This window comes from Physella acuta, unplaced genomic scaffold, assembly GCF_028476545.2.
Source record: "Physella acuta isolate Inbredline_101_S28 unplaced genomic scaffold, ASM2847654v3 ptg000913l, whole genome shotgun sequence".
NCBI classification, from domain to species: domain Eukaryota; kingdom Metazoa; phylum Mollusca; class Gastropoda; family Physidae; genus Physella; species Physella acuta.
Window position 1 is genome coordinate 417,119 of NW_026732430.1, and position 13,546 is coordinate 430,664.

At 32.4% G+C, this 13,546-nt stretch overlaps 1 protein-coding gene across 8 annotated transcripts in view; it reads right to left on the reverse strand.

Annotated features, from left to right (window-relative positions):
- LOC131953219 (FYN-binding protein 1) overlaps positions 1 to 13,546 on the reverse strand; it is a 23,165-nt gene continuing 9,619 nt past the window's right edge. For 6 of the 8 annotated variants that reach the window (XM_059316308.1, XM_059316304.1, XM_059316307.1 and 3 more), the window contains 14 exons: positions 12,192 to 12,980; positions 11,611 to 11,842; positions 11,274 to 11,379; positions 10,460 to 10,521; positions 10,224 to 10,264; positions 9,440 to 9,468; positions 9,186 to 9,327; positions 8,962 to 9,000; positions 8,458 to 8,614; positions 7,715 to 7,767; positions 6,902 to 6,979; positions 3,819 to 3,853; positions 3,520 to 3,581; positions 1 to 2,925 (listed from right to left, as the gene is read on the reverse strand). In XM_059316308.1, the coding sequence (XP_059172291.1) occupies positions 2,903 to 2,925; positions 3,520 to 3,581; positions 3,819 to 3,853; positions 6,902 to 6,979; positions 7,715 to 7,767; positions 8,458 to 8,614; positions 8,962 to 9,000; positions 9,186 to 9,327; positions 9,440 to 9,468; positions 10,224 to 10,264; positions 10,460 to 10,521; positions 11,274 to 11,379; positions 11,611 to 11,842; positions 12,192 to 12,980 (1,848 nt within the window). In that variant the 3' untranslated portion in view covers positions 1 to 2,902. Of the gene's footprint in view, positions 2,926 to 3,519; positions 3,582 to 3,818; positions 3,854 to 6,901; positions 6,980 to 7,143; positions 7,544 to 7,714; positions 7,768 to 8,457; positions 8,615 to 8,961; positions 9,001 to 9,185; positions 9,328 to 9,439; positions 9,469 to 10,223; positions 10,265 to 10,459; positions 10,522 to 11,273; positions 11,380 to 11,610; positions 11,843 to 12,191; positions 12,981 to 13,546 lie in introns of those variants that run through there. The other 2 variants (XM_059316310.1, XM_059316309.1) reach the window with 2 other exon arrangements.

The following is a 13,546-nucleotide window of genomic DNA, read 5'->3' on the forward strand; positions in this document are numbered from 1 at the left end:
CATACTATTTTAAGTAGGTTGTAAAAAAAAATTGTTGCATACAATTTTAAGTGCACTTTTAAGTAGGTTGTAAATAAACGGTTGCATACAATTTTAAGTGCACTTAGTTGTAGGTAAAACCAAAGACTCCAACTAATTTTGATTTAAGATGTACATGGAGAATATTTCATTGTATTTTGACAACTTTTTAGTGAAAGTTCCAACAGAACAATTAAAATCTGATTTCACACAGATAAATGTCCATGTGAAAATTCATCTTTTGTATCAACATATTTACTCAAAAGTACAATTACACTTCAGATAACTTGATTGTGTGCTAGTTAATTCAGGAAAAATAATTGCAGAAGAGCTTTGAAACTGTACATATTTTGGTAATTATGAATACAAATAGTTAAATACTGTCCTCAACATTGGCATTTAAGTAATTTTATAAACATATTAGGCATAAGTTTCATTGAATTCTGTTAATTAATATAGAAGTAAAAATATTTTTGCTAAATTTATTGCAAGAGAAACTTCAAGAAAAAAAACACTAATTTGCCTAGAGATGAAAGAGACTTCAAATACAAATAGGCCTACTATTAAAGATTTTCTGTGTATATTTATAATTTGTAAAAAAAAATATATCCTTGTACGCTATGGTATTGTTCCAAATGACATTAAAAAATCTTTTTACTTACATAAATATAATAAACATAGTGAATAAATAATATAATGAATCAAACTTTTTAAATAGTGATGTGTTTTTCAACTAAAGTTATACAAGTAATTTAATAATAACATTTTTTTAAAAAGTGATTTGTATTATTATTTTTTCAATTTTGTGAATTGAGCAAAATTAATACATAAATATGAAATGATTTTAGGTTGGGTTAAAGTTTTACTACAAAATAATAGGCTAGCAAATTGTTATCTACAAATGTTAATCAAAATGTGTAAACATATCTAAATCTTTCTTTAACCCCTCAGTGTTTGTCATTTCTTGCATCATTTTTTGAGCATTTACAACCCCAGTCCCACCCTTTGGCAATCAATATTCAAACAACAGCCGCACAATTTACATGGAGGTCTGGGAAACTACTTTACAAAAAAATGTACAACACTACAGACATGGGTATCTACACAAAACTAGAGGGAAGTCTTAACATTGAGAATTGAAGTCTTAAAACTACTCAACAATCTAAGATTGTACTGTTAGATATCTACACAAAACTTTAATGGATTCTAGTCTTAAAACTACTCAACAATCTAAGACAGTATTTATCACAAAAAGAAAGGTGTATTAGAATAACAGTAACACTTCAGTTTTATGTACAGATAAGTTGCTTGCTGTATGGCCAAACTTGAGCCCAATAAAGTTAAGTAGTCTGTAACAGTAAAAAAACTAAAGGATGATTTGCCTCTGTTACAAGAATTGTGTTGCACACATCAACTCTTCATAAAAACTGGTATAAAAATACTAACAAAAACCTGTGAGGTTCTTGAAATACAGCAATTTGATCGTTAAAAGATAGTCTAAAAATACATTTGTGATTTTGTGCATTGACAATAGTATTGATGAAAAGTTTTTAACACTGCAACTGCAAAACCAAGCGTGATAATAAAAATAAAATTTCATGCAGTTTTGATATTTACTAGGACAAAAAAAACTTGATTTATAATATATAACCACTAATTTACAACAGGGCATTTTTCCCATAGTTAATTAATTATCATGACAAGTAATTTCTCGTTATATTTGAACATTTCTCATGAGAATTCTTGTTTCTTAACAAATCTTTTTTTTCATTTACACAATTAATAAATATATCAGTTGTGTCGACAATGATATTTACAATGCAAAACAGAAACTGCAATAAAAACGATATTTGTTCTTTACATCTAAAAAAAATTAAATTTATATTAACAAAACAAGGAAGAAAGAAAAAAGCTCTATAAAATAAGTTAAGGATGTTTCAGCACTGATAATTATTCAACTCTAGTGTTTGATGGATCTCACATACTAGGAACTTGGTGAGGAAGCAAGAGCAACACATTTTAAGGTGCTCTACAACAGAAAATGTCGGGCCTGCCGAATTTAATACATGTAAAAAAATGTATAAAATAAAACTTTTTACAGCCATCAGTTAGGTCAAGATTTGTTATCAAATGTGAGCAAAGTGAAATGGAATGCAAAAATAAAAAATTTAGCACTGAGTTAAATAAAAACCATATGCATAATTTTTAAATGTATGAAGATAAGATATCCACATATCTAATCTATTTTTGGTGTGTGCACATGTTCATATATCTAGATACAATGCAGCAGTTGCAATGTCCTGTAAACATCACATAAGGCACTGTTGGAAAAGGGATTCTATAAAAAATGTCAATATGAAATAATGGAATATAAAAAATTATTATAAAATTTGTGTACAATGGAAGCACGTGTGTATGTAGTTTAACTCATGTCGATCAAACAGAGTTAATCACAGATAAAATACTAAGAAATAACACAGTTATCTGTTTTTTTTGGAATCAAGTAGGACTTTACAAACATAAGAATAATTTAAATAAAGGCAATACTTCAACAAAAAATAGCAACAAAATGAGCAAAAGAAAGGAAAACACTCACTCTCACTATTTCCATCTCATGAAGTCAAAATTAAAACAAAATTTTTTACAAAAATAGTTTTTCTTGAACCATTTTTAAGTAACTCAACTACTTCTAGTAACGAAAGGGTTAAATATAAGTCTAGTTTATATACAACTTAAAAGTATACATCTTTATGTTGATATTTTTAAAGTAACAAAAAATGTATTCCAAATGAAATTAAACTGATGCTAAAACTAAACATTTTAAAGGAAACAATTCCACTGTGTGTGCATGTTGTCATCTAGATCTTTCAGTTCTGTTTTTTTCTTAAGGACACTCCTCGTAAATTTCTGTGGATGCAGAGTCAAAGTATCAAAGTAAGATCATCAAACGATGAACAACAGTAATGCTACATATTACTTTAGTAAGACAATCAAACAATGAACAACAGTAATGCTACATATTACTTTAGTAAGACAATCAAACAATGAACAACAGTAATGCTACATATTACTTTAGTAAGACAATCAAACAATGAACAACAGTAATGCTACATATTACTACAATAAGACCATCAAACAATAAACAACAGTAATGCCTAAATATCATTATAGTAAGACCATCAAACAATAAACAACAGTAATGCTACATATTACTACAGTAAGACCATCAAACAATGAACAACAGTAATGCCTACATATTACTACAGTAAGACTGTCAAACAATAAACAACAATAATGCTATATATTACTACAACTATCATCACTGAGTTCAAACCTCTACCCTATCTAGTCCACACAAGATTTAGCCTTAACAGGGTGATAAATCGTATATAAATGGCACAACAGAATAAATGGCACAACAGATGAGGGTTCGTGGCAATACATTGACGTGGTGTGTATGAGGTACAATGTAACAGCTACAACAACAAACATACAACAGACCTCCATCATCCACCATATCTTGTGAGCCATCATTTGGTACATCATCATAGAGAGGTTGGTCACTAAGAGAAAGACATCAGGTGTTATAAATTTACATCAAACAGCGATACATATCTTTGTTTAACAATAGATCTATTGAGGACAAATATTTGGTAACATTTTATTTTGGAGAAGGGAATTAATAGATTTAATTGTCTAAAAATAAGAGAAAAATAAAGAGCACAGTTAAAGTAAAGAACACAGGTAAAAGTAAAGAGAATAGGTGAGAGTAAAGAGCACAGTATAAAGGTAAAACCTACCTGGTGACTGAAGTTGTTCTACAGCTGTCCATGGCCTGCAAGAAGGGCACATTTTAAAAACTTGTTAAAGAATGTTTATCAATATCTTGTTAGTTTTTGTTATTTTTATACACTAATTAATTATTTTTTAGGCAAATACAAGAAATTAATGTAAATAATAAACCTATTCAAAATACAATTTAAATTAAAACCAAAGCTTATCTTAGTTAAATTTAAAACATTTCTTTAGAGTCTGGTATTACTTAATTTTATTTAGCAGACCAATATTTTCTTAATGTTGTATGCATTTCTCCCTACTAAAACATTAACTTGTATCACACATTTCAGTGGCAGAAGACACTGAGCCCTCTTTAGACAATTGAAATAAAGAGCTATTGTGTTCAGTAATTATCCTGTAGACACATATCAAGTTATCCTACAATCAAAGAGTGGGGCTATTCTACAACACTTTATGTGGTTTTTTAACTTAGTCACATAACATTATAATAAAATTTATAAAAGGTTAATAGCACAATAAAACTTAGGTTTAAAACTGCTATAAATTACATCACGTGTACACATGTAAAAAAAAAAATTTACCACAAATTCCAAATAACACGGCTCCATTATTAAGACAGTTAAATATAGTTTTGTGACAGTAGGTAGTTTAATTAACTTTTATGAGAAATCACTGTTGACTAAAATAACAGGCTTCCACCAAGATGAAATAAAAAGATATACTACAAAAAGATCAATAATAGTGAATAGAACAATGACAAAGTATACTAAAAACCTCTCCTGTTTCAGAGTTCACCTCTACTAAATGACTAAAATTGTTTTTCAATTATTAATACCAAAAAAAAATTTTTTGTCTTGAATGATATTTTAATATTATTTTCTACATAATTTTAGTGTTAAAAAAGACTTTCTATGATGATCATTTCATTTAGTAAAACATCCATGCCATCACAACACAAAAGGTGCATGAAAGCCAGTGAGTTGTGTAGAACCTACCAACTGTGAGTTGCACACAGCTACTGCTACACTACACCACATTACAATTTACCTACAGACTGCTCATTTTACTATGGTAATTTTGTAATACCACACAAACAAGTCTAAAACAATTCTGGACCTAATTTAAAAAATGTAAATTCCAGCTTTTATAGTATTTCAACATGACTTTGATTCACTTTGTAAGCATTTATGAATAATTTCCTAGTGTCATAATTTATTCTAAAATGTAAAGTGTTTCTAGCAGATTGATATAACTATGGAATTAAATCTAGATATTTTTAAAATTTAATTTTGGCCCACAAACATAATATAAATATTTTACTATTTATTTCCACATTTTAAAATAGTGATTCATCCTGGGCTAGGACATTACCCCCATGTATTACCCCAACAGATACTCCTCAGAGTAATCCCCCCTCCTTGAGAATACATACAATGCATGACTTGTAAGGTGAGAAACCCTGCATTCTATAAAATGCTTAGAATAGGCTGGCTGAGTATACATTTGATAAGCTAATAAGGCATATTTCTTTTATTTTTTCCAGTACAGTTACATAAACCTTTCCCAAACTCTGTTGCTATCACTGATCATATCCTTAACCTTATCCATAACCATATAAGCTTTAGTGTCAGTGGGTAATTGACAGGAAGATAATGTCCTACAGCAGTTTCTTTTAAGTGGATGGAACAGGGGGGTAACTGACAGGGGGTATTTCATCAAGAGGTGCATGATAGGGGGTTACTGAGTACCCTATTGTTAAAAATGACATTTGAAACACATGCTTGTTAGCCTCCATCCAATGATCATTAATATTTCTTATGCTGGCACATAGTTTACACATAGGTTATTAGCTGCAAATCATCAGTGATTTTTTTACTTTCTCGTATATACGTTGTATAGAGAAAGTATTGTAATCGTGCAAAAAAAAAAAATCGAGATTTTTACAAATCTCGACGTTTTACACCTCACTGATACGGAAAAACATAATTTTGCAATCTTGTCCGTATGTCTGTGTGTGTGTGTGTCTGTCTGTCTGTCTGTCTGTCCGTGTGTAAACACGATAACTTGAGTACCGTTACAGCTAGGTTGATGAAATTTCATATATAAGTATTTTATCAAAATCGTAGATCCGTATCAACTTTTGAGCGATTTCCGATAACCGGAAGTGGTACTTTTCCTACTTTGAATTTTTTAAAAGCCTATAACTTGAGTACTATTTCAGATAGATAAATGAAATTTCACATGTAAGTAAAAGATCTAATTCTCTACCTTCTGTTAAATTTTGAGTAATTTCCGTTGACTGGAAGTAGTAATTTACGCTACTTCCGATTTCTCAAAAAACTAATGTAAATTTTTAAAGTACTAATAATATTGCGCACTATTATACGCGTTTTTATTCGGCGTTTGCTTGGTGCGCAATGTTTTTTTTATGAGATTCTATTCTATTTTTAAAAGTTTAAGTATTTAAAATGGATTAAAAATCATAACTATATCCCCAGTTACCATCCCCTGTTGTTTTATATAAGAATATTCGAGAAAGTTTAGGGGAGATCACTACCGGTTTATTTTAATTCCAACACTGAGATTGCAGATAACAATTTCAACAAAACTACCTTTTTTTAACTGGGGTCAATTTTAAAGTAAAAAGCTTGTGAAGCTGAAAAATTTTAACTGGGGTCAATTTTAAAGTAAAAAGCTTGTGAAGCTGAAAAATTGGGTAAATCTCATGCATCATTCATTTAAGGCTTGACTTTAGCTGCCCAATTTTGTGTCAAACAAAAATTTGACTTTAGCTGCCCAATTTTGTGTGAAACAAAAACTTTAAAAATTGCAAGATTTAAAAGAAGAAAAAAGCCTATAAGCACCACCATTTTATGGTAAACAAAATTTTAAAACTTGCATAAGTAAAGGAAATATACATGGTAAAATTCTTTTCTAGCCAAAGTACATTTATCTTGGTTAAATATAAGTATACTAAATGTTTGTTCAGGTTTATTATGTAAAAAAAGACAGTAAAAGAATGACCAGTTGACAATGTCCTGCTTGAGCCACCACCAAATATTCATGCAATACATGAAAGGATTACGTTCACTATGGAATCTCTAGACACCAGCTTAACCAGAGACTGCTCCAGGCTCGCTCTTGAAAAGGTACTGTGCATTATCTTTACAGAACAAAATAGGTTTCAGTAGAGGGTTAATGGTTGAGTCAGTACTCACTCCAACAGAAAAGGTACTGTGCATTATCTTTACAGAACAAAATAGGTTTCAGTAGAGGGTTAATGGTTGAGTCAGTACTCACTCCAACAGAAAAGGTACTGTGCATTATCTTTACAGAACAAAATAGGTTTCAGTAGAGGGTTAATGGTTGAGTCAGTACTCACTCCAACAGAAAAGGTACTGTGCATTATCTTTACAGAACAAAATAGGTTTCAGTAGAGGGTTAATGGTTGAGTCAGTACTCACTCCAACAGAAATCATCAACAGGTCTTCACACACAGCAACAACATAAATTCTATGGTCATGTGGTTTGCCAGTGGAACAAAGAATGGAGCATCATGCTAAGCTTAGGCTAACTGTTTGAACATTTACAAGCATTGAATGGCAGATGCATGGGGACATTTTCTAAGTAAAGATGGCACAATACATCTGGGAGAAAAACACTGTAATGTATGCAGAGAAATGGAATGGTTATTACCAACTTGTAAATGAATCTGTATCTGGTACAGCTATAGGGTCATCAATTAATCCAGTTTCAATTATTAAATAAACATAAAGTTGTTCTAATGGCATCATAAATAATACTGTTCTAAAAGCTTATTAGTAAAAAAATAAAAATAAACGGAGACTATTTCTACCAAGGTAATGAAATTTGTGTGACAGAAAAAGGAGAAGCTTACCTTTTTAATGATGGAAGGATCTACTTCAATGTTGCTACTCTCAACATAGCCAACTGGAGAAAAATACATGAGTTGATGTTTTTACTGTAGTCAATGGGGCTACACAAGAGCAAACTGCTTCTATTAAATGTGAAAACTTATGGTTAGAATCTGTTTGTTAAAGCCACTTGTTTTAAAATGTCAGAACTTACTGCTAGAATCTGTTTGTATAAGCCACTTGTTTTAAAATGTCAGAACTTACTGCTAGAATCTGTTTGTATGGGCCACTTATTTTAAAATGTCAGAACTTACTGCTAGAATCTGTATGGGCCACTTATTTTAAAATGTCAGAACTTACTGCTAGAATCTGTTTGTATGGGCCACTTATTTTAAAATCTCAGAACTTACTGCTAGAATCTGTTTGTATAAGCCACTTGTTTTAAAATGTCAGAACTTACTGCTAGAATCTGTTTGTATGGGCCACTTATTTTAAAATGTCAGAACTTACTGCTAGAATCTGTTTGTATAAGCCACTTGATTTTATTTTAAAATGTCAGAACTTACTGCTAGAATCTGTTTGTATAAGCCACTTATTTTAAAATGTCAGAACTTACTGCTAGAATCTGTTTGTATGGGCCACTTATTTTAAAATGTCAGAACTTACTGCTAGAATCTGTTTGTATGGGCCACTTATTTTAAAATGTCAGAACTTACTGCTAGAATCTGTTTGTATAAGCCAATTGTTTTAAAATCTCAGAACTTACTGCTAGAATCTGTTTGTATAAGCCACTTGTTTTTAGGGTTCTTGTCTAGCCGTAGGATTGTTACAGCCTGACCTGCTTTGACGGTCAAGTTCTGACCAGAGCCTTTATAATCTTGCTTAATTATCCCCTTGCCAACATCTTTCTCTGTGCCATCAAGCTGATAAAAGAAGAAATCAAATTACCAAGTCTGGTTTCTATAGAAACCCTAGCCATGGGAAAGTTGTTAACTTTATCCTAAATGACCCAAAAGAGTAGATCAAGTAGAGACCACCTGCTTGCCCCAACAGGTTCGGCATGAGTTGTGTTGCTCATGGACATGAACCAAAAACTAGATGTGTATATATTGTAAGCAGGCTCAAGCACACTCATGTAAATATTTAACAAACATTTAAACCTTGGGCAGGTAACAACAAGACTACACAATGTCTAATGTTGGTTTATCAACACCATGTCAGTGAGATGAATTAAAACCAGTTCTATGTTAACAAATTTTTAAAAATTTACCCCAAATTTCTTTAACTGCTTAAGCCGTTCTTTCTTTTCCTGAAATAGATTTTAATATACATTTTAAAGTATAAACAATGATTGATTAAACCAAAGTAAAGATCTGTACAAGATAACAAAATAGGTAGCTAGTTACACTTTCTAGTTCTAACTAAATGAACAGTTTAAATGGCTACAGAGAAATGTTTGGACAGGTGATTGACCCTACAATACAACTAGCAAACCTTTTCTTCTTTCTTTTTACGTCTTTCCTCTTCTTTCTCCTTCTCCTTTCTTTCCTTCTCCTCCCTCTTTTTGGCTTCAGCTTCTTCTTTCATTTTCTTTTTTCTGTCTTCTTCTATGCTAGCAGCAGGCACGGATGAGCCACTAGAAGAGAATAATAAATGTCAACACACAGAGTCTACAGAGTACAATATACATGGCTAATGTTCATGAAGTAAAATACTATGGAGTCTATCATTGTTCCAACATCACTTACTCTTCATATAGGTCATCAGCATTGTCAACCTGGAACAAACATTGTACATCAATTATCTGTCATCTTTATATATATCGTTCTTATTTTATTATTATGCTTATAGTAACTATTAATAATAACATTAATAATAACTAGATAACCAAGTTATATGTCTGTGAAGGATATTTCATTTTGAAAAAAAAAAGAAATTTCATTTTAAATAAATTTAAACAAAAAACGCAAATAATAAATATCAACTATGATTGTTTTAGCCCTAGGGCTGAAGGTCACCAACCTAGGCAATGGGGAAAAGTCTTCATTATTGATCCTGATAAACTTTTTTTTAATTAACTTATTTTTAGTTATGTCTGAATTGTCCCTAAATAAGCTTAAGTTTTTTTTTAATGTTACACATACTGTAGATATGCTGATCTCAAGATGTTGGTATATCAATATTCAAACCCTAGTGAGTTTCAGTTTAAAAGATAGTTATCACTAACAACCAGACTATAAGTTGTAGCATAAATCACATGTAGTTTCAGTTGAAAAGATAGTTATCACTAACAACCAGACTATAAGTTGTAGCTTAAATCACATGTAGTTTCAGTTTAAAAGATAGTTATCACTAACAACCAGACTATAAGTTGTAGCATAAATCAAATGTAGTTTCAGTTGAAAAGATAGTTATCACTAACAACCAGATTATATGTTGTAGCATAAATCAAATTTAGTTTCAGTTGAAAAGATAGTTATCACTAACAACCAGACTATAAGTTGTAGCATAAATCAAATGTAGTTTTCTTACCTGCTTTTCTGTCTCCCCATCAGCATATATTTCTTCTAATACTAAAAAATGAAGAAAAAAAAATATTTTTAATAATACATAGTTCATGTTTCTTTATTTTAAATAATTCACACACAAAGGTCATATCCAGAGTTAATGGCCTTTAAAAATGTGGTAAAATTCAAAAAAAAAATTTGATAACATAAACCAAGCAGTTAAAGTAAATTAAAAGGTTTTTGTATAGAAATATTGAGTACTAGGTTTTTGGGTAAATCCTTCATCATAGATTGCACCTTCGTCTTCAGCTGCAAGATCTGGGCTGAAAAGTAAACAAAAATTAATGTACAAGTGTAACTAAATATTATTTACTAACTAGTCAGTGAACAAGTCCAGTAAATGCTACAATAAAGATTGACAGTTATGCTGTAATGTTTTCTCCAGTAAATGCTACAATAAAGATTGACAGTTATGCTGTAATGTTTTCAACCAATAGAAATACTTTTGGACAGTTCCAGTTTGCTGCTACATGTGAGTACTTTGATGTTTAATGTACTCAGAACCCTCTCCATACCATGTCATGAATGGGTGAGCCTTAACTATTACGATTTTTAATAATACTTTTTACTTTAACTTATCCAAGCTTACATTTTAGAAACTTACAGAAACCTTTGACTTATCCAAGCTTACATTTCAGAAACTATTACAGAAACATTTGACTTATCCAAGCTTACATTTCAGAAACTCTTACAGAAACTCTTACAGAAACCTTTGACTTATCCAAGCTTACATTTCAGAAACTCTTACAGAAACTCTTACAGAAACCTTTGACTTATCCAAGCTTACATTTTAGAAACTCTTACAGAAACTCTTACAGAAACTCTTACAGAAACCTTTGACTTATCCAAGCTTACATTTCAGAAACTCTTACAGAAACTCTTACAGAAACTCTTACAGAAACTCTTACAGAAACCTTTGACTTATCCAAGCTTACATTTCAGAAACTCTTACAGAAACTCTTACAGAAACTCTTACAGAAACTCTTACAGAAACCTTTGACTTATCCAAGCTTACATTTCAGAAACTCTGGCAGAAACTCTGTGGTTGGCTGATCCAGCTCTGATTTCAACTTGAGTTGTTCCATCATCATAGATGCTATCAGTCTCATCCTCAGCTCCACCTTTGTAATAATTACATTTCTTAAAACCTCTACATATAACTGTGTTTTATAGCATACTTCAAGATATAAAATAATCCATGATGATAATAAATAATAATGGTCAACATTACTTGTCATGTATTTGCTTAACATCTTGTCAACATTATCTGTCAGGAATATCTCCATTAATAAAAGCTTGGCAAAATAATAATTAATTTTAAGATAATCAACAAAAAAAGCATTGATTCTTACTTAATTTTTTAATTGACTCCTGATATTGTTTTTCAATGAGGCTTAAATCAACATCAGTGGGTAGAGCAGGCTTCTCTGGTGGGCTGGAGGTTGTAGGCAACAAAAGTATTTTCCTAAACTTCTTGTTGTCACTCTTCCTTTCCTCTACTGGCTCATCCCTCTGCCTCTTCAGCTCTGGTGTTGTGTTTTCTTTGTTCAGTGGTGATCTCGGGGCTGGTAAATTTGGACTATCCTGTTCACAAAATCAACAGGTTATTCAGATTTTGCTCATGTTTTACTGTTATTGAAGATTTTTTTTTCAAATAAAATTTAAAAAATCAAAGCAATCTTGGCATATTTAGTAATTAATACGCTTGTATTTTTCTTTTTTTTTAATTAATTTATTAATTTTTAACTAAGACACCAGTAAAGAAGGATTTCAGTTCAGAACCAAAATACAATAATCAGTGTAGAGGTGCCTCATGACCAACAAAAAACTCAAATCAACCTTTGTTGTGGAGCGTCCCATAAGAAAGCTCAGAAAAAAACAAGTGGCCTCAGTGTTTGCAGATATACCTGTGAAATCATTTTAAAAAACCTACCTTGTTAAATGGAAATATCTTTGGGGATGTTGGTCCTGTGGTGATGGCAGGTTTTAAGAGGCTGGTCAACTCCTTCACAGCCTGACCGTTGGCGTGGGAGCTGGCTAGAGGCGCTGGCTTCTCCTGACCGTTGCCGTGGGAACTGGCTAGAGGGACTGGCTTCTCCTGGCCCTGAGCAGGGGTTTTTACCACCTGAGAGTTTCTTAAAGCACGAAAATCAAATTTCCCCCTCTGGTCCTCCCCATCAGTGTCATCACGAGAGGATGGAGATGGTGAGGGCACAGAAGAGTTTGACCTGCTGATCAGGGACTGGACTGAGGGTTTGGATTCTTCTGCAGGCTTCTCCTCTTTGAGCGGGGAGGTTGCGTCTTTCTTGTCACCATCTGGTAGCTTGGACGCCTGAAGTGCTTGTTGCCTTTGCTGCTGCCATGTTAGTTTAGGGGTAATTGCTGCCTTTTCTGCAGCTGGTTTCTCCGTGGGCTGGCTGGATTTTACAGGTTGAGGTGTCACATTAAACTGACGACCAGCCACTGGTTTTAATGCAGGTTTAAAAGGTGTGGCAGTCCCACTATCTGGCGTACTTTTTGGTTCTGTCTTAGCGGCAGGTGTATTAAAATTCTTTCTGACTTTATTGATGTCATCTGTGCTGACGTTCATGGGCTGCCATTTGGGTTGGATGTTGTTTTCATTGCCAGGTTTTTGTGGTACAGAAGGCTTAGGCCTGGCAACACTAGCCATATCTTCAGAGCCCTGAATGGACTCAAAGAGCTTAAGTCTTGTTTTCACGTCCTGGGGAAGATAATACAAGTTTACAATAAAATCATTCCACTTTCATTTTTATTTAGCTTTGATTTGAGTACAGTAAATCCACCTTTAAATACATATTAAAGCATTAAATTTTTTCAACTCCACTTTAAAATACATATTTAGGCAGCTAAATAAAAGTAAATGATTTTAAATATTCACGGAGTTGTTTCTCCATCATATAAATCTCCTAGGTGCCATTGGTTAAGGCAGTACTTATAAAACAAACTTCCCACTGGGTGGACAAAGCTTTCACCTGTTGTCAGGTGCCAGAGGGTTAAACCGACTGTCAGATGCCAAAAGGTTTAACCTGCCATCAGGTGTCAAAAGGTTTAACCAGCTGTCAGGTGCCTAAAGGTTTAACCTGCTGTCAGGTGCCAAAAGGTTTAACCAGCTGCCAGGTGCCTAAAGGTTTAACCTGCCCTGAGAAACAGACAGCTGTGCAAGGACTAATGTCTCAACTCAATGATGGGTTCCAGTGACAGCCGGTAGGACATTAGTTCAGTAATACACAGCACATAAAACATGGGATATCTACAACAGTCATATAC